This window comes from Osmerus mordax, chromosome 6 (assembly GCF_038355195.1).
Source record: "Osmerus mordax isolate fOsmMor3 chromosome 6, fOsmMor3.pri, whole genome shotgun sequence".
Classification (NCBI taxonomy): domain Eukaryota; kingdom Metazoa; phylum Chordata; class Actinopteri; order Osmeriformes; family Osmeridae; genus Osmerus; species Osmerus mordax.
This window is the reverse complement of record NC_090055.1, coordinates 13,707,258-13,727,968: the sequence shown is the minus strand read 5'-3', so window position 1 is coordinate 13,727,968 and position 20,711 is coordinate 13,707,258. Positions and strand designations below refer to the sequence as shown.

Sequence of the window (20,711 nt, the reverse complement as noted above, 5' to 3'; positions counted from 1 at the left end):
CATTATTTCATAATCATTTAGTTTTTATAGGCTGTATTAATCTATTAAAAATAGAGTCGGCTCTTCAGATATGCGAGCCAGCTCCCGACGTTCACCTTCAGGATCGTTCGCGAACGACCCATCACTAGATACCACGTTCTAGTAAGACAGCGATATCAGCGAGTCCTCAGCATTACTACCGTAGCTAAAAGTCTTGGAATGTTTAGGCTATTTTTCGCTAGGTTCCTACGAACATGTCTTTATCTGCCAGACAAGTGGGCTCCCCTTCGTTCTTTTGGTGAGCTGTCTCACGAGCCCTTCTTACCCGGCGTCATGGAGCCGAGCAGCTAACTAAATACTTATTTAGCACTAGCGTTGTTAGCTACTGTATCCCTGCATGTGTTTGCACTGTTGCTCAGCAAGTGTGGTGTAGGACAGGGGTGATTCTAGGATCAGACCTTCAGGGGTGCTCAGCCCCCAATGAGAATGTGACATGAATACAGTGCCTTGCAAAAGTGCTAAACCCCCTCGCTAATAAATCCCTAATTTCACTGGATAACAATTAATTCATTTATGTATTATTATGCAAAATATTGAATGAATGAAAAAACTAAAGACTACCAGCATCAAATGATAATAAACAATAATAATTGTTATTTTTTTATGACTTTATTATTTTTAGGGGTGCTGAGTTGAAATTTAGGGGTGCTTGAGCACCCCTAAAAAGGGTTTAAAATTGCCCCTTCTAGGAGGACTGATTGATAAGTGCATCATACATTTAATGAATAGCTAAGACTTGCATACAGTACGTAATGTCACATTAGATAATGTATTTAAACTCAAGCTTGTGTGGTGCGTCGCTGTATATCAGTTGTAAAAATGACCCATCTGCAACCGACGTAAGCACACCCCACAATTTACCCAGAAATTGTACCCTCTCTAGTTACATTAATAATTGCATTGCAGGTCGATTTTAAAGGTGTGCCCCTAAATTTTCTGCTTGCGCTCCTAAGATTTTCAGTCAGGAGCTACGGTGCTCCTCGTAAAAAAAGTTTGTCTGGAGCCCTGCTCTGGGCATATCCAATAGTTTTAAACTTCAACAGAGTACCCGCCTTCAAGGAAGTTAATGCTTGTCAATGGAGCAATCCCAGACTCTCTGTACAAATGAAATGTATGAGAGTCTTGTTAGGACCAGGCCACATTCTTACTCCAGCCGGAGTCAAATTGCAAAAAGAATCTGGTGCTAGGATATGATATGAATATGCATATTCTTATTTCCATTACTTTTCGTATTAAATCATACACCTGAACTGTTTATACCATATTGAAGAGAAGAACTATGGCTTTCTAATTATATAAATATACGTATGACTAAGGCAAATCATCATTTGGCAAGAAGATTTCACGCAGCAATTTTTACAATACTCTTGTTCGTCTGCCATACTTAATCAGACAACTTCATTTTCAACCACTTTTATTACAAGATATAGGGAAAACTTAGAGCATATGAAACATGCATAATTCTGTGGGCAATGTAGAAAGGCCAACTGATTAGAAATCTTATTTTGTTTAAAAGTTATGACCATTATAGTGATTAGTGGAAAAACGGAACTCCCCCCCCAAAAAAACTAGCTGGCGCTAGCTAGTTATACTCCTCTCCATAACTAAAAAGGTTTGACTTTCTTCCACAATCGACCAAATTGGCCAAACAAGTTATAGATATTTATTTTAAAAGGTAAATAGTGTAGCTAGCTAATGTTTATTTAGCTAGTTTTACAGAAATTTGCAAAAAGCAAGGCTATGCAGAACTACGGTCAGTAGCTGCCTGGCACAAACACAAAAGCAGGATCATGTAATTTTGTTGTGAAAAAATTGCGTTACTCCTACAAATGCTTCATAACTAAAAAGACACAATTTTACTTTTAATTGACAATTTACTACCCATGTTAAGAAACTTGTCTTTACTCGAAATATTGCCGCAGTTTTCAATTAGAAGCGGTAGATCTAACACTGTCTCCCATGGTATCCTCTCTGACTCCGCTTAGGCAAAAGATGGATGACCATGATGACGATATACTTTAACAAATTATATGTGCGTTTAGCTTATGTTGTCATGGAGTATCTGGCAGTTTTCATAAATAAAATTGGTGATTGGAAGACTAAGATATTAAGGCAGGAGCCATGGATTTTAAGTTCCCATATTTGAATGGTCCAGCTGGAAAGGGTTAATATTCGTGTTGTCGGTTAACGGTTACATGATATGCATCCCTAGAGGGAACACATCTAAACACTTTAGGTTCTGAGGGATATGAAGTGAGTTTGTTTTGCACCTCAGGCCAGACACCAGCAGTACCCTGAAGCTTTGTTTGCCCTGAGTGACCGGGTGAGAGACCAGTATACTGAGGCTATGAGCAGGCTCTCTGATGCTGAGTTACAAAACCACGACAAGGTGGTCAGCTTCAAGGAGAGCATTAGAAGTTCCATAAAACAAGGTAGGATGCAACAATACCAACAATATTTGAATTTACAACTTAATTAGTTAATTGCATGTAGATGTAATTTGTCTTCTGTTGACTAAGACATGTAACGTTGTTAAATTACTGTCAGTTTAGTTTTTTTTAAATCTATAACTTGTAAGACATTCAATTCTTTCTTTAGCCAATTCAAACACAGCAGAGGATACGGAGGAGGAGCTTGACGAAGACATTGCTGTGACACAGAGTCAAGTGAACTTCATTTGTCCCCTCACTCAGGCCAGTTCATTTCTCTCACACTACAGTACAGTACCCAATATACTGCATAGTTGTGCTACCAAGTCACATTATGCTACCCTACTCTTACTTCATTTGGCTAGAGTAATGTTTTTTGTGTTGCAAAATGATGTTGCCATATGGTTATTGTCTATCACTTTTCAACAATGGCACTCAACTGCTTAGAGAGCCAGTGATCACAAGCCACCCTTTCACATTCAGACTAACTGATGTCTACACCCTTTCGTGTGTAGCAAATAAGCCATAGGACCACTGCCGGGCTCTGATGTGTAGTGCTTACAGTTGGTCTTTAAGTAAAGTTGAAGTGAATTTATGAGATCGGGTGATGAAAAACATATGATAACTGCTGATTAACTGGGAGGAATTCCCCCCCCCCCACATGTTATAAACCCCAACCCTATGCAGCTTCTCATAGTCTTGGTCAGATGCTGTGTGTTGGTGCTTCTCTGAGACTAGATCTTTGTCTCCTGCAAGTGGAGATGAAGAACCCAGTGAAGAACAGGAAATGTTGCCATTACTACGACCAGGAAGCAGCACTGAGCATGATCAAGACCAAACACGATAACAGGAAGAAATTCCGGTCAGTTGCCTTTCTTCCGTGCTGTAACGCGTTTTATCACAGTACTAACACTTGGGTCATTTCTCAGTTTTTTTAACAGACTGTGAAAGTGCAGATTGTAAGCTTTCAAATTATGTGTCATACATTGAAATCTTAGAATAGTAGAAGTTAATATGTGTATCTGAATGTTGGTAAACCTGGAAAGCTCTAGCCTAGATAATCGGCTTCAAAGATTGTAGACCTTTTCACGCCTTCAAAGAGGTGTGGTCGTTTTGTGTTAATCATTAGAAGTGTCGAGCGCCGGCCGCATTGAAGGAAAGAAAAAGAAAACAATATTTGCACTCAATCCTAGATATGTGTGTTTTATCACCCAGTATTGCACTGACTACCTTGCACTGTACCTGGCCCGATTATGGTTCAAGTTATGTGTTAAGTTGTTGGTGCAATTCAGGGGACGGGACGGGGGGGGACGGCGACCATGTCGAGTCAGGGCTCAACATTAACATTTTTTGGCACTGGCCCCACTGGGCCAGTGGGTTTGAAACTTACTGGCCCCAAGACAATTTTTACTGGTCCCCCCTCCAAAAGTTGTAATTTATCATTGTTACAACAAAACAAAAGACTTCTAAGTTGTGTTATTCTGTTAACATGTTTAACCATTTATTAAACACATCCTGGATATAAAAAGAACAAAAATGAAATCACATTTCTAGTGATAAAAAATAAAAAGGTAATAGTCAGCAAAACAATTGACTTTTAACCTCAAACATGACGTGCTCTCGTCCCCGCTGACAGCCATCTCTGCACAACTCTGTCAGGCTGAAACTGAAACCTCTGGTCCCTCAATGCTAATATATAAAAGCTTCCATAGCATTTCATCAGTATGATACTAAGTACCCAAGTCGACACCATTCTTCTGCTGCAGTTCAATAGCCTGGGGGAACGAGGTGAACGGCTGGCCCGTCTTAATTACGTGATATGCCGTTGTTATAAGTCGTGCAGTAACACGATGGGCATCTACATTTAAATTCCTGACCAGCATGGTCAACGGCCTGGAAGATGGATTGTCAACCATCGGCATAGCTGTCACGCAAACCAGGTGCTGTCTGCTAGCATGGCTGGTCAGGGATTGTTTTCGAAAATTGTCGGTGCCTGTGTAAAAAGATCCACTTTTGTCTGCTTTAGACGGGAACATATGACAGACGACACAGTGCATCTTCGTTCCATAAAAAAAAATGCTTCCATTTGAGCTCGTAGCTCTACTTTGCTGCCATCGTCACTTTATTGTCTCGCGCCAGTTGTTAAAAAATGTATCGAGATTAGAGAATTACAATTTGACAACTACTCGTCACTCACTACTCAACTCTTGATTTGCCAACTGTGCGCCCCACAAGCTGAAGTTATTTATGCATTTAGCAAAACATATGAAGGATGTTAACTATTACAATGCGATTTTTTTTTTTTTCAATCAATAATTTGCAGTGGCCCGATCGGGCCAGTGAGTTGCTAGTTTAACTGTCCCGACGTTACGTTTTACTGGCCCCGGGCCATCGTTATTGTCGAGCCCTGTGACAGAAATGACATGCCATCGAATAAATAAGATAAATTACATTAGGCCATTTAGTTTGTTGAATAAAAGAGAAAGCTATAGACCAGTTTGAGAGGAATTTACCTTGTCACAGTTGAATAACGACAGTTCAGTGGGTAAAATGGACATAAAGTGAACCCCAAAGTCCATTGACACCTCTTCCCTATGCAAATCTCACAAAATTTAGCTGTAAAACGGTAGGCTTTTTGGGCTCTGGTCTGTACCTTTGTCACGCCCCAAAATTTGCTGCGCGCTGCTCTGTGTACTTCCACGGAATTACAAAGAAGAACGTTTTTCAAGGATATTGAAAATGGACTACGGTCGTAAATGCAGTGTTCCAGCCTGTACAGGGAATGCTGACACTTTTCAGAGTCTTCCCAAGGAACCAAACACTCGACGGGCTGTGATGTTTGTCTATGACTCATAGTATGAGAAGATCCCTGTGCAGTTCGACCCTCAATTACACATTTGCTTGAACCATTTCACCGAGGACAGTTTGAAAACCAGGGAAAATGTAAAGCAGGATTTGCTATGAACCTGTTGCTGAAAAAGGTGCTGTTCCGACCTTATGTTCATCACAACCGCAAGCTGTAGTATGATGTTGTCGCTAACAGTTATTAGCAATGCTAACGTATTCTGCCTGTATCTAGCATCGGTAGAATGTGTGATGATTTAGTTTACTGGCAATGGGGCTAACGTTATTTCATGTTCCTGACTGTTTCATTCAAAGAAATAACCCGTGTTGTCATGTAAATCTACAATTCAAGATGCATGTTTGTCCAGATCTATTTTTCAGCAAGATAGCTAGAGCTAACTGAAGCTGAGTTGAATCATGATAGTTTGTTTGCTAAGCTGTACTGTAGTGCTAACGTTACCCACCTAAGTCGATCCTGTTTGCTTCGACAACAGAAGTGGAAACAACTAACGTAATCATTTCAAATGATATCTAGTCAATCTGTTGAAAACAGTGTTGTGTAGACACAATAGATTTATTTGTACGTTTTTATTTCAAGTCTCCACCTTCGACGTTTCAGTGAATGTTGGCTGTGTTGCTCTTTGCTCTGCAGCTTCACTCGTTGTAGACCAACCAATCAGCGCGCAGCTCATCTATATATTCATGAGCATACCATAAAAGGGGAAAACCTAACGTTTTTTCCCGGGACAAATTCACTGGAAGCATCAGGAGGCATAGGCCATTTTCAGACCAACCAACCCTAATATAATAGTAGGGGAAACACTGACCTATATAGGCTAATAACAGCTTCCTTCGTTCCCAAAAAACGTCTTTTTTTTTTCTCTCATCATAACCAATGCTCACCTGCTGTAAGAAGTGACCAACATCAATAAGAGTTCAACCAATCAACTAAAAGCATGAAACTTACACTTTACTTTTACCAGCTGGCTGAGATATTTACCTCCATCTTCAACCCTTCTCTGTCTATCTGCTCCATCCACAAGTGCCTCAAATCTGCCACCATTCTGCCGTTTCTGAAAAAATCAGCTGTGAAGCCTCAATGACTAAAGACCAGTGGCCTTCACTTCTACTGTTGTGAAGTGCTTTGAAAGACTGCTGCTAAATCACAAAAGCCTCCCTCCCCTCCACACTGGATCAGCACCAGTTCGCCTACAAAGCAAACAGGTCAACCGCGGATGCCATCAACTCAGCCCTGCTTTGTGTGCTGACCCACCTTGAACATCCTGGCACCTACGCAAGTTTGTTTATGGACTTTAGCTCTGCATTCAACTGCATCCCCGGAAGACTTTGCACTGACCCCTGATGGAATCCTTCCATTTCCTGGGCGCTACCATCTCCCAGCACTTTTTGTAAATCTCTCTCTTAGAGGCGCTTTGGATAAAAGCGTCTGCTAAATTTATACATGTAAATGTAACATCAGCTCCCTCACCAAGAAGGCACAACAGGATGTACTTCCTGTGTAAACTGAAGAAGTTGATCTGTCAAAGACAATGATGGTGCGGTATTGGGTACTGACAATGATGGGTACCATATTTGAGTGCATTCTCACCTCCTTCATTACCATCTGGTACCCTGCCTTGGACACACTGTTCCAGCCACTCCCCTCCGGCAGGAGGCTGCGGTCTACCCGGACAAGAACCTCTCGCCCAAGGAACAGTTTCTTCCAACTCTCACTGACTCATGTCTAAATGGAATTAGGCACTTAAAATGAACTTAAATCCAGGAGAAGAATACCACATCAGGCCAAATGAAGTACGAGAGAATTGGACTGCACCTCCCTCTTCCCAGGTAGGCTATTGTTTCCGCATATACACTCTATTCCTCCTGTCTGCATGCTCACATGTTTTGTTGCACTCCCACCATCTGTTTCTCTCAGGCACGCCAGGGGGATCTGCTCGTGCTTCTGCTCAGTCGTGACCCTCAAGGACTCTTCCACCACACCCGAGATCCAGCCCGGTAACTACTATCCCATCCTTACCCACTTCATTCAGTCTTGATCATATTCTAAAGAATTACACTCTGTCTTCACAGGACGCTAGGCTCGGCCTCGCTACCAGCCTCCCCAACGTCAGGCTCGGCTTTGCCACCAGCCTCTTCATCCACCGAGCTTGGCGTGCTACCAGCCCTATAATTCTAATAAACATCTTCAATGTTAAATTGTTGTGTTATTGTACTCGTAAAAGCGTTACGTTTATGCATTTCTAGTTACTATTGCACATTACAACAGCCATATTTCAATTTTATAGTATTTTGAATAAGACTTGACATGTGTTTGTTAAATATACCTTCGTCTACTGCATGCGCCAAACCCACCAAATCAAATTATTTTGTGTAACCTAAATTTACTTAAGACTAAACCGGATTCAGATATTTTTTCGTCACTTAAACTTGTATGGTTCACTAACAAATATCCCAGTTCCAGCGTAACTGGTGTAAAAAGAGAACCAAAATACGTAATCTTATCTTCCATCGTAAGTAACTTTCAGCATTAGTCTATGTAGTTTTTATAGTCGGCCTACATGTGTCTCCACTGAGTCTCTTTGCTACGATGCACTTAGCGGTCTACGACTGGTCTGGAGCTCTCGTTAATCTACGAAGATTTTCAAGTGCCTCTTTAGCTACGATGGTTTTGGGAAACGGCCCGTACAACTAAGATCCATCGTACGATGGACTCTACGATCAATTTAGGCTTACAATGCTTTCAAGAAACGCACCCCTGGGCTGCGTCGTAAGCCTAAGTAGATTTTAGAATCCATCGTACGACGAATCTTAGTTTTACGGGCCGTTCCCAAAGACACCATCGTAGCAACGATCGAGCAAAATAACGAAACCATCGATATTTTTTACGTGCGTTTCCCAAACATGCTCGTAAGGAGTAGGCCAATCTATGCGCTTTCAAGAGCTACGGATTTTCAAGACACACTTTAGTTACGTGTCTTTGGGAACGGCCCGTAAAACTAAGATTCGTGGTACGATGGATTCTACAATCAATTTAGTCTCACAACGCTTTCGGGAAACGCAGCCCTCTGAATGGAAATCTATGGCTCTGGTACTGACTACACATTTGGCCAATGACAGGCATTTTACATTTAGCTCCACCCACTTTAGAAAAATGGAAATATCAAGTCGTTTTACGGTTTGTGTAAAAAACGAGATAACAAAATAAAAAGTCAAAATCCTTTTTTTTCCGTTTTTGCAAAAAAAACCTAACCCTTGAAAAACGGAATAAGAAAACGTTTTCTTATTCCTGCATGTTCCGTTTTGATGGGATAAGGAATTAAACCCACGTACACGGACCGTCAACGTAGATTATTTTGCGGACTCTTATTTTGAAGCATGTACTAGATTGGATGTTCATCATTGCATCCCGGTAGTTTTTGTGTCTCTCTGGATTGATAGAAGTTCAGTCAGAGATAATTACAAGCTAGTAACTACTAAAAACTTTAGCTAATTACTGTAGACTAACCAGTTCTTGCCTTTTGTTTATAGTTGTTGTTCTTTGGCAGCCAGCAGTCAAAATAATAGTAATGCGTGACTATAGCTATAGCTTGGCTTTGAAACCTGTTCGAGCTAGGCTAACGAGAAACTAGCCAACGACACCGAAAAGTTAGCGGTTTGCTAACTAGAAAGTAAGCTCATGCTAATCAATTGCTTTGCTAGCTAGTTTGAAAGGGAAATTAGTCACTTTACATTTCTTAACTTGTTCTAACGAAAGCTAACGATAGACAAGGCTCCTTTATTCTAGCTAGATTTAAGAATGTCACTGAGCGCTGTCCACTCAATGGTGTCCAGCCTAAAATCATGTCAGACAGATATCGGAACAGGAATGGACATTATTACAAATCTTGCACTTGACTTGGTTGAATCGCAGGGTAAGTAGCAAATACAACATACTTTATTCTTTGTTACTACGACAGTAGTAGTAGGCTACATAACTGTAGGTCTCTATTTCTGGTCCTTTAATATTGTGTATCGTTCTATAGAAGGTGAAGAAAACTCAGACCTAAAAAAACTGGAGGACATGATGGTGGACTGTGCCAGACTGGACAGAGAGATCAACTGCGTTGATGAGGTCGTTCACCACATAACAACCGAGGTCAGTAAAATTGCACCCTCTGATAAGAAAGTCTTCGTATGTGCCAAGTGGGTATTAAATGTGATTTCAGATGTATTCCTAAAGACGAAAAAAGTCCCTCAAGGTGTGAATAGTTTTTATATGATGCTTTAAAGTCCCTGTAAAGTAACAATAAAATATGGGTTCTGAGTTGTTCACACTACAGACACTACATATGTTTGTAACTACCCAGCCCAATTTGAATGATTACAAAATCTTGAAAACATTTTCAGTTTTCCAGTGTTGTATAAAGTACCCAAAAGCCATACTTGAGTAAAAGTAAAGATACCTTACTGGAAAATGACTCAAGTAAAAGTAACCTTTTAGAATACTACTTGAGTAAAAGTCTTAAAGTATCTGTATGGAGCTAAATCAGGGCCAAATGTTTTGTTAATTCGAAAAAAAAATCTTCAGTCGAAAAACTAAAGCTTGACATTGAAAATGTAAGTTTTGGTCGAAAACTTGAAAAATAAAACCATGTATTCAAAGAAAAAATAAGTGTACCAATTTTTTTTTCAGGTTGAATAATATTTCGATGAAATCTTGGAATAATTTTGAATAAGTTATTAATTTTCACTTTCATATTTTCACAGTTTCACATTTCATGTTTTCAGATTCAAAACTTTTTTTTTACGGCTTCAATTATTTTATTTTTTGTTTAATTTTTTTTTATTTCAGTTTCATTTTTTTTTTTTCAGTTTCAGACTTTTGCCCCGATTTTGCGTAGGGGGCGTGGCTTCAACTCAGAGGTGGTAATTATGAGTGACAGCCTAACAAAGAGGCAGAAGACTCGGCTGTTGGCATGGCGTCCGCTCCGCCAAGGCAACGGGCTGGCGCCAGCGCATAGGTAAGACGTGAAAGATATTAGCCTTTTTGAATAGATACTTTGGGACATTATCCCCGCAGTGGCATTTTTTTTGTCATTAACACATAAAGGGGAAAATAGGTGGACAGCTGGACAAAGCTGGAAATTAAGCATCGCTAGCACTAAAGTTAGCATTAACTAACGTTAGCTTCACACTTCAGTATAGTACTGTACGTAGCTGGTGTTTTTACAGTCAGTCAAGCTCAGTTCTTTTTTTTTTACTTTAACGTGTAGTGTAACCTAGTGTCTTTGTTAACCTCTGTTTAGTGTGTAAAACGTAATTTATCAGGCCAGAGCATTAATGTAAAGTTGTATTTGTCTATTCTATTCTAGGAACAAATGAAAAGAGACCTTCTTCAGACACTTTTAACAAAACTGTAAATAGTTCACATCCAGCGGGAGTCTCTGTGTGGCCCGGGACAGTTTTGTTTGTTCCAGCTTTGTCCAGCTGTCCACCTATTTTCCCCTTTATGTGTTAATGACAAAAAAATGCCACTGCGGGGATAATGTCCCAAAGTATCTATTCAAAAAGGCTAATATCTTTCACATGTCTTACCTGTGCGCTGGCGCCAGCCTGTTGCCTTGGCGGAGCGGACGCCATGCCAACAGCCGAGTCTTCTGCCTCTTTGTTAGGCTGTCACTCATAATAATAATAATAATAATAATTTAATAACTTATTCAAAATTATTCCAAAATTTCATCAAAATATTATTCAACCTGAAAAAAAAGTTGGTACACTTATTTTTTCTTTGAATACATGGTTTTATTTTTCAAGTTTTCTACCAAAACTTACATTTTCAATGTCAAGCTTTAGTTTTTCGACTAAAGATTTTTTTTTTGAATTAACAAAACATTTGGCCCTCCATATATCTGATCTTTACTGTACTTAAGTATTGAAAATAAAAGTACAAATGCTGTTAATAAAAAATGAAAGGGTCAGAATTTTGAGAATTATGATGTTTATTCCGACTAGAATGAGCATATTTATAAACTGGGCCTTATTTGAACACAATTTGAACACATTTAGTCATTTTTTAGCAGACGCTCTTATCCAGAGCGACTTACAGTAATACAGGGACATTCCCCCGAGGCAAGTAGGGTGAAGTGCCTTGCCCAAGGACACAACGTCAGTTGGCATGACCGGGAATCGAACTGGCAACCTTCGGATTACTAGCTCGATTCCCTCACCACTCAGCCACCTGACTCCCAACACAATAGGCTATACTAGCTATCCCCAGAGCTATTCCCTGGCAAACGCCAGCAAGTTTCCAGGAGCTTAACATACTGTATCAATGTTGAATAAAACGTCCCAAAAAGCCATTATGATTTTTTTAAATTTTAATCTTTATAATATTTTTTTTATTAGTTTAAATTATGTATTTCATACATTCTTATTAAGCATATATGCCATAACCCCCCACCCCCCTACTCACATGATATATGTAAGGGATAATGTACAGAAACGCCGGTCATTATCGGGAAAATAACCCCCGACAGGGCGAACAGCACCCCGACGCGAAGCGGAGGTTCTATACATTATCCCGCTTATTACACGGCTACTTGCCGAAAAAATTACTTAACACAGTGTGTCTTTTTACAATTTATTTGTTACCATTCGTAGTGTTGATCAGCAGAGTAATAGTTCTCCAAAGACGTTGAACTTTCTTTAGGCTTCAAATCAACTGACGTCGCTAAGCAACGGAGTACGCTGGGGTTGAAAAGTTACCGGACTAATTGCGGAGTGCTACGAAAGACGTGAATCCGAGGCAAAGAGGCCACTTCCCTTGACAGCAGTCAAATATGCATAGCAACGGTCAAATATGAAAAAATTGTTCACCGCAGAATGTTGGGAAGCCCCATTCAAGTGAATGGAGCATTCTACAGCATTAAGAACAGCCGTGTAATAAACCGTGATATATACCGTTACCGTGATATAAAATTACTCATACCGTGATAGAAGATTTTGGCCATATCGCCCACCCCTACTTCCACTGCATATTGCAGTCCATTTTGCCTTGATCTGGAGGATATCGCTGAGATATTACTCCAAAAAGAATCACTGACACTTACAGTGTTGTGCATGAACAAGTTCAAAAGATGTAGCAACAGTAACTAAGGGGGCGGGGCTTTTGCTAACGGTCAATAGCGGATTAACGTGCGCTAGGACCACTAATTCGCCAAACCTGCTTGCAGTCTGTGTTCTACCACAGTCCTTGACGTTGGTCTCATCACTGTCATGATTAAAACAAATTCTAAAGATGATTTGATTTTGTAACGAGTATCAAAGGTTTCAGAGGAAATGTATCAGAGTAAAAGTATCAGTTTTCTTTGCAAAATTTTGCGAAGTAAAAGTAAACAGAAATATAAGTCTTAAAGTGCAGATATCCGAAATAAACGACTTAAGTACAGTAACGAAGTATTTCTACTTCGTTACTATCCAACACTGCAGTTTTCTCAGATCTTAAATGCTGGGGGCTTGTCCGCTGAGGTCGCTGAAACCACGCCCACTCGGAAAGCTGCTCCTCAACTGTCAAATGCCGCTACAACAAATGGGTTACCCCCTATAGAGCTCCGGACGTCACGTGACTTTACTGTTTACGTCGCCATTTTGGCAGGATAACAGTGGCTAAAATGAACGGCTCCAGCACGGATTTCAACCTGTCCGAGTTCACTGCGCACTTTAATTCAAAAGACGTAGGCAGCTATAAAGCAAAACTTGATAGATTAAACATCAGTGATCCATATAATGCTTCCGGAGTTATTTTACGACCTTAACGACTGAAACGGAAAGCTTTCCTGACCTTCGGTATCCAGATATTTACAACTCTTAAATCAACTTTCCTTCGTCCTACTCTGGAGAGTCTTTGAAAGCCTACAAAAGCCTGGAGGGATATAAATGGATGCAATCAGCTGGATTAGTGATGAATATTCAGCTTTGAAGTCTACCGTAGGGCTGAACGATTTCGGAAAATAAGATAATCACGATTAATTTGCAATTGCGATTTAATATGCGATTATTATGATGTATTATTAATATATATATATATACTAGCCTACTGATCTCCAGTCAGCAACATAACACACAAAGTTCAGAAAAACTAAGGAGAACATACCGCCTGTAGCCTACCTCATCGAAAATATTTTGGTAAATCAAAGCTAAACTAGAAACGTAAGCTTTAGTTGCACTTTCTTAACTAAAGCTAGCTAGCTAGCTACCGTTTCGGAAAAATAACTTGCACTGTGGAGACAGTCGGAAATATTTAAAACTCACGCATCTAAAGGTTAAATCTTAAAAGAAAAAGAGACACTGTCTGAACATTTCTGATCCAGTCAGTAGCCTAACAGAAACAGTGGCACCGTCAGCCATAGTGATCCTACTGTATGTGTATCACCGAGGGGTATTGTGTATTTCGTGATGAACTCTTACTGCTTGAGTAATTTTGTAGTAGGCTACATTGAGTTAGTCTTTGAAACATCTCGATCAGTGATCCTGTCGGGTGTTATTTGGCTTATTTGACACACTGGTGTTCAGAATTTTAGCTATGCATCGTACATGGCTTGTGGTGTTTTTTAGGGACAAATTAGGTTGGTGGTGTTGCCCCGTGAGGTAGCAACTTTAGCCAGGAAGGTTTTGCACAATACTTGACACTGCGCAGCATCTTTTTTTTTTTAAGGCAAAATTGGCAAAGTGACTGTAGTCTCAGGTTCTGTCGAGCCTGAGGCCATGATCGTACAGGTCAAGGTACAGTGTAGCATGCAAAGTTGATCCTTCGTCTGCAAACTGCATTACTCTCGCGTGTCACGTGACCAAAGTAAAATCGCATCCTTTGCGATTACAAAATCGCGTCTGTCCCATCGCGATATTAATCGCAAATGCAATTAATTGTTCAGCTCTAGTCTACCGGCTACAAATTGCTATGTGTAACGTTACAGTTTTTCCCCATTGCTTTGGCTCATTTCACGAAACAGAAATGACATTCTCAAAACAATACGTGCAAACCTCCAAACCACTGGGCAGTTGTTCACAAACGATTGGAATTTTTCATTCCTTTAATCAAATTGCAATTGTATTAGCACATCCTCGTAAATGACAAGTGCAATTGCCTACAGTTTGCACACATTTCAAATGATTTAGCACATCTTTGAAATGGTTAAGTACAATTGCCTTCAGTTAGGCCAATTACCAATTGAATATATCTTGCTGGTCTAAACTGACTGTTGCTTCTCAGTCAAGTGGTTATTCGCTGCAAAACATATTGGCATAATTTCCTTGTGTACATCATCACCTGCACAATAGTTCACTCCACTGTCAAAATCTTTCAGGCACATAATACCATGAAAAACATCATGGTATATACTGTAATATGGATCTCTTGGATCAACTGGTTACAGTCATTGTCAGGTGCAACTAGAACTTTACTAAACAAGGGGACACATCCGATCACCAATCACACAGTAAGTTTAGTTAGCTGACAGGAGCTATCCAGGAGTATAAATGCTTCCATCAAATATATAGAGCTTGTCCCAGGCCAGCTCGGGGGCAACATCACCATGTGTGCTGCCATTTCAGAGAATGGTGTAGTCACCCACATTCCCAGTCTTGGCCCATACAATACCCAGAAGCACCTGGTGTTCTTGGACCACCTGCACTCCGATCTTATCCCTCTACATGAGAGCGGTTTGGTAGGGCCTCACTTGCTTACATTTGTCATTGTGTGGGACAATGTAAGCTTCCACCGTGGCCCACTCATCAGGGTTCACTGCCCATCCAAGAATGCTTATGGTGCTCATCACCTTACTCGCCATTCCTCAATCCTATCGAGGAGTTTTTTTCTGCATGTAGGTGGAGGGTCTATGAGCATTGGGCTCAAAACCAGAGGTCCCTGCTCCAGGCAATGGACGCTGCTTGTGATCATGTCACAGCAGATCAGTGTAGGGGATGGTTGCGGCATGCACAATGATTCTTCTCCTGTTGCATCGCAAGGGAGAACATCAGATGTGATGTCGATGAAATCTGTGGCCAGACAGAAAGGAGCGTGAGGATGAGCAGGAAAGTGAGGACGACAACTAGTGAAACTCCAGCTTTGCTTTACTTTCTTACTGTATGTGTTGGTAGTGTAGGTTATACATAATGTTATGTTATGTTTTGTTTTGATGTGCTTATTGTATGACATTATATTGTGCTGTACACATTTCATGTTACAGTAACCACAATGTATGGTAATTACAGTAACAATTTCCAAAGCAGTGTGAGTGCAGTATGTGATGTGAAACCTTGTAGGCTACTTTGAATTACTGTAATCTTTTTTCTGTTAGATACACATTTACATTTTAAATTTATTCATTTAGCAGACGCTTTTATCCAAAGCGGCTTCCAAGAGAGAACTTTACAAAAGTGCATAAGGTCAATGATCATAAACAATGAGGTAGCCCCAAAAACATTGTGGGTAGCCAAAACATGAAGCATACATTGTGAAAAGCAAATAAGTGCCAATGGGAAGAAACATAGTTCTTGAAGGTGGAGGTGGGGAGGTGATTCCACCATTGGGCGGCCAGACAGGAGAAGAGCTTGGGTTGGGAGCGGGCACTCTTGAGAGGTGGGACCACCAGACGGTTGTCAGAAGAAGACCGTAGGTAGTGGGTGGGGGTGTAAGGCTGGAGGAGAGACTTGATGTTGTCGGGTGCAGTCCCATTCACCACTCGGAAGGTCAGTACCAGGGTCTTGAATCTGATACGGGCCGTGATGGGAAGCCAGTGGAGGGAGATGAGGAGCGGGGTAACATGGAAGCGTCTGGGTAGATTGAAGACACATAGTATTCTGGAAAGAAAACATCTACTACAGTAACTGTAGCACAGTGCACATGAGGGATATTTTTAAGGTCCACTGCCATACTGACAAAACATCTAATCATTTTGACCTGCAGTGTTTACACAATGCCAAAGGGACTTTTCATTTTGGGGTCACTGACTATTTGTATGAGAAAAGGATTTAGTTTTGACTGATGAGTTGTCTGTTTTAGGAGAAAGATGACCCTTTGCGGGTGTGCCATGGTGTTTTGCTGAACCATCTAGGTTATTTTGGCAAATGTATTTAAAGCTTTGAGAATGTCCACTTTTTTATCGAGAGATGGGCCAAATCAATCGAGAAGGAACTTTTCATTTTGGGGGCACTGACTATTTATATGAGAAAATGATTTGGTTTTGAAGCATGAGTTAACTGTTTTGGGTGAGATATGACATTTTGAAGGTGATCTATGTATTTGTGCTGAACCATATAGGCTATTTTGTCAAATGCACTTAGAGCTTTGAGAATGTCATTTCTGTTTCAAGAATTGAGCCAAAGCAATGGAGAAAAACTGTAATGCAGTCAGTTTTATAATTTGTATAGCTAGCTAGCGCTAGCTAGTCTGTAACATTCGTCAACGGTTAGCTAACATACATTATATCAGTGCAATTTTCATCACAAAAATGCCATTACATATTTATTACAGATAAAAGACTGAATGATCCTCAGTTGAAGCCATGGGTGGCTGTCAGGAATTATGGGGTTCTTCTCTCTGGATCTTAGGAATCCTATAAAATGCTCTCCCTTTGTTTTTCCCGATGGTTCAGGCATCCCGGCGCACAGCAGCTATCCACCATGTTGAATCAACGTTTATTGAAATAGGCAGCAAATTAAACTATGTATAATATGTAAGTAAGTATATATGTATGTACTAGGGGTGGAACGGTACATGTATTTGTACCGAACCGTATGGTACGGGCGTCACGGTTCGGTGCATGAAATTACACGGAGAATACACGGTATAAAAATTAATAAAACTCCCGTGCAAATTAATTAATGTCATGCGGAACTACTGTTAGATACTCGTGTTCTTTAGGGAAATCTAATCTGAAGCTCGGGTGCCGCCATGAGTCAGAGATAGGCTAGCTAGCAGCGCAAAGAACGAGTATGGCGAGTGGTGGCGACCCACGAGAGATAGAGGACCTGATGGCCTTTTTAAGATTGAAACCAAAGTTTGGGAAAACTTTGGTTTCCCATTCAGTTACAGTAGTACAGGCAAGAGAGTGGTGGATAAGACAAGCACTGTGTGTCGGCGTTGTTCAGCAGTTGTGGGCAGTGACGTGCAGTCTGGGTAGGCAAGGTAGGCACTGCCTACCCTGCCAAAATTAAAACCTAAAAATGTTTATTAAATAATTGTATTTGATAAACTTGTATTTGTATTTTTACTGTTTATTCTTGTGATTTATACATGCAATATTTTTATTGCATATATTTAGTTTGTTATTCCAATTGTTTAGACGTTACGATGACATATGTAGTAGTTACGCATAATCAAATACAAACAATTATATAGCTGCAAGCAGCGATGCGGGTTCCTCCGCAAAATGGCAAAATATTATAAAAATATACATTGTAGAAGATCGAGAGTTGGAGAACAAGAGAGCAAAACCACTTCATGTTTGGCCGAAAACAATAGGCTGGATGGGGATGTGAACTTATGAGCATTAGGTTACAAGTCAGTCTCTATCCTCTCTGCTATACACCAACTGTGGAGTTTTTATGAAAAGAAAGGGCAGAGTATTGGCTTGGAGTATTGGTCAGCTTTGGGACAAAGGTTAAGAAACGGTTGACATTTCATGGTAAAATTGTAGAGACGCTCCGATCAGGTTTTTTGGTGCCGATCACCGATCACCGCTCACTGAAATCAGTATCTGCCGATCCGATAATACCGATCACGGTGTCGATATGAAGCATTCTATTTATTGTGTAGCATTATTTATGAAATTAATTATTCTTAACAACATTGGTATTGTATTTTAAGTATTTAAATTACGAGACGAGAGAGTATCATGAATTGACAACCATCCGTTCTATTGCAGGGAACGTGCAACATTCCAGTGTAGAAGCTCTCTCGCTTACTATAAAATGTGTAAATAATAATAAATATTAAAATAATAATAAAAATAAAAATCTTTAAATAAAAATCACAACAATAGAATCACATGTGCAACATTCCACTCTCTAGAGGCTCTCAAGAGAACTTGGAGTTTATACAGTAGCTTTCCTGTGGAAAAATAATACAAACTTAACTGCAACATAAACGGGCTATAGCCAAATATCCAATATGTTTCAAGTCAGTCAGTTTCAAGTCAATTTGTCTGCATTTAGGAGGAGATAACAGACAGAATAATGATAAAAGGTGCACAGGAAGTCAGCAATTAAACAAAAAAACAAAACCATGTACAGTTAGGTTCATAAGTATTTGGACAATTTTCATCATTTTGGCTCTGTATACCACCACAATGGATTTGAAATGAAACAATCAAGATGTGCTTTAAGTGCAGCTTTAATTTCAGGGTATTTACATCCAAATCAGGTGAACGGTGTAGGAATTACAATACATTTTATATGTGGCCGCCCCCTTTTTAAGGGACCAAAAGTAATTGGACAATTGGCTGCTCAGCTGTTCCATGGCCAGGTGTATGTTATTCCCTCATAAAGGGAGTTTGTTATTTCATTGACAAGGAGCAGATAAAAGGTCCAGAGTTCATTTCAAGTATGGTATTTGTGTTTGGAATCTGTTGCTGTCAACTCTCAATATGAAGTCCAAAGAGCTGTCACCATCAGTGAAGCAAGCCATTGTTGGCTTGCTTCAGGCTGAAAAATCAAAACAAACCTATCAGAGAGATAGCAAAAACAATAGGTGTGGCCAAATCAACTGTTTGGTACATTCTTAAAAAGAAAGAACGCACTGGTGAGCTCAGCAACACCAAAAGACCCGGAAGACCACGGAAAACAACTGGTGGATGACAGAAGAATTCTTTCCCTGGTGAAGAAAACCCCCTTCACAACAGTTGGCCAGATCAAGAACACTCTCCAGGAGGTAGGCGTATCTGTGTCAAAGTCAACAATTAAGAGAAGACTTCACCAGAGTAAATACAGAGGGTTCACCACAAGATGTAAACCATTGGTGAGTCTCAAAAACAGGAAGACCAGATTAGAGTTTGCCAAAAAACATCTAAAAGAGCCTGTACAGTTCTGGAACAACATCCTATGGACAGATGAGACCAAGATCAACTTGTACCAGAATGATGGGAAGAGAAGAGTATGGAGGAGGGAAGGAACTGCTCATGATCCAAAGCATACCACCTCATCAGTGAAGCATGGTGGAGGTAGTGTTATGGCGTGGGCATGTATGGCTGCCAATGGAACTGGTTCCCTTGTATTTATCGATGATGTGACTGCTGACAAAAGCAGTAGGATGAATTCTGAAGTGTTTCGGGCAATATTATCTGCTCAGATTCAGCCAAATGCTTCAGAACTCATAGGACGGCGCTTCACAGTGCAGATGGACAATGACCCGAAGCATACTGCGAAAGCAACCAAAGAGTTTTTTAAGGCAAAGAAGTGGAATGTTCTGCAATGGCCAAGTCAATCACCTGACCTAAATCCAATTGAGCATGCATTTCACTTGCTAAAGACAAAACTGAATGGAAAATGCCCCAAGAACAAGCAGGAACTGAAGACAGTTGCAGTAGAGGCCTGGCAGAGCATCACCAGGGACGAAACCCAGCGTCTGGTGATGTCTATGGGTTCCAGACTTCAGGCTGTCATTGACTGCAAAGGATTTGCAACCAAGTATTAAAAGTGACAATTAGATTTATGATTATGTTAGTTTGTCCAATTATTTTTGGTCCCTTAAAAAGGGGGGGGCCACATATAAAATGTTTTGTAATTCCTAGACCGTTCACCTGATTTGGATGTAAATACCCTGAAATTAAAGCTGAAAGTCTGCACTTAAAGCACATATTGATTGTTTCATTTCAAATCCATTGTGGTGGTATACAGAGCCAAAATGATGAAAATTGTGTCAATGTCCAAATACTTATGGACCTAACTGTATATCTATCTGTATAGTGTCTCACTCACTCACATCCTTTACTCACTTCACTCACTTCACGCACGCACTCACTCACTCGGAGAGGGGGCATACTAGAGTATTCAAACCTTACTTCTGATTAAGCAGCATCACTGGAAGATTTCCCTTGATAAATATAAGCATATCAACATTTTTAGGAGTCAACCTGTTCCTCTTCTCATCTAAAATATGTCCTGCTGTGCTGAAAAGTTGCTCGCTATCTACACTTGTACAAGGTGCGGAGAGGAAGACTTGTGCTGCTTGTGCGATAGCAGGAAAGAGGTCTTTATTGGCCTTCCAAAAAGCAGTGGCTGTCCGTGACTGTTTTCGTTCGAATGCGGGTCTCACAGAGTAACGTCGCACGTGCGATTCTGAAAATTCCAACCGACTATTTTCCGATAGGCCAAAACTATGACAAACGCTATAGTATGGCTTCA

General features: G+C 40.3%; 2 protein-coding genes across 2 annotated transcripts in view; both read left to right on the top strand.

The window, feature by feature from the left end:
* Positions 1-233: 233 nt before the first annotated feature.
* Positions 234-3,924, top strand: LOC136943813 (E3 SUMO-protein ligase NSE2-like). The gene is made up of 4 exons (XM_067237275.1): positions 234-254; positions 2,315-2,471; positions 2,638-2,736; positions 3,225-3,924. Exons 1-4 carry the CDS (start codon positions 234-236, stop codon positions 3,404-3,406), a joined length of 459 nt encoding a protein of 152 aa, XP_067093376.1. The 3' UTR covers positions 3,407-3,924.
* Positions 3,925-8,712: 4,788 nt separating this feature from the next.
* Positions 8,713-20,711, top strand: part of LOC136944231 (E3 SUMO-protein ligase NSE2-like) — a 52,900-nt gene continuing 40,901 nt past the window's right edge. The window contains exons 1-2 of the mRNA XM_067237912.1: positions 8,713-9,244; positions 9,356-9,468. Coding sequence (XP_067094013.1) covers positions 9,130-9,244; positions 9,356-9,468 — 228 coding nt within the window. The 5' untranslated portion in view covers positions 8,713-9,129. The remainder of the gene's footprint in view (positions 9,245-9,355; positions 9,469-20,711) is intronic.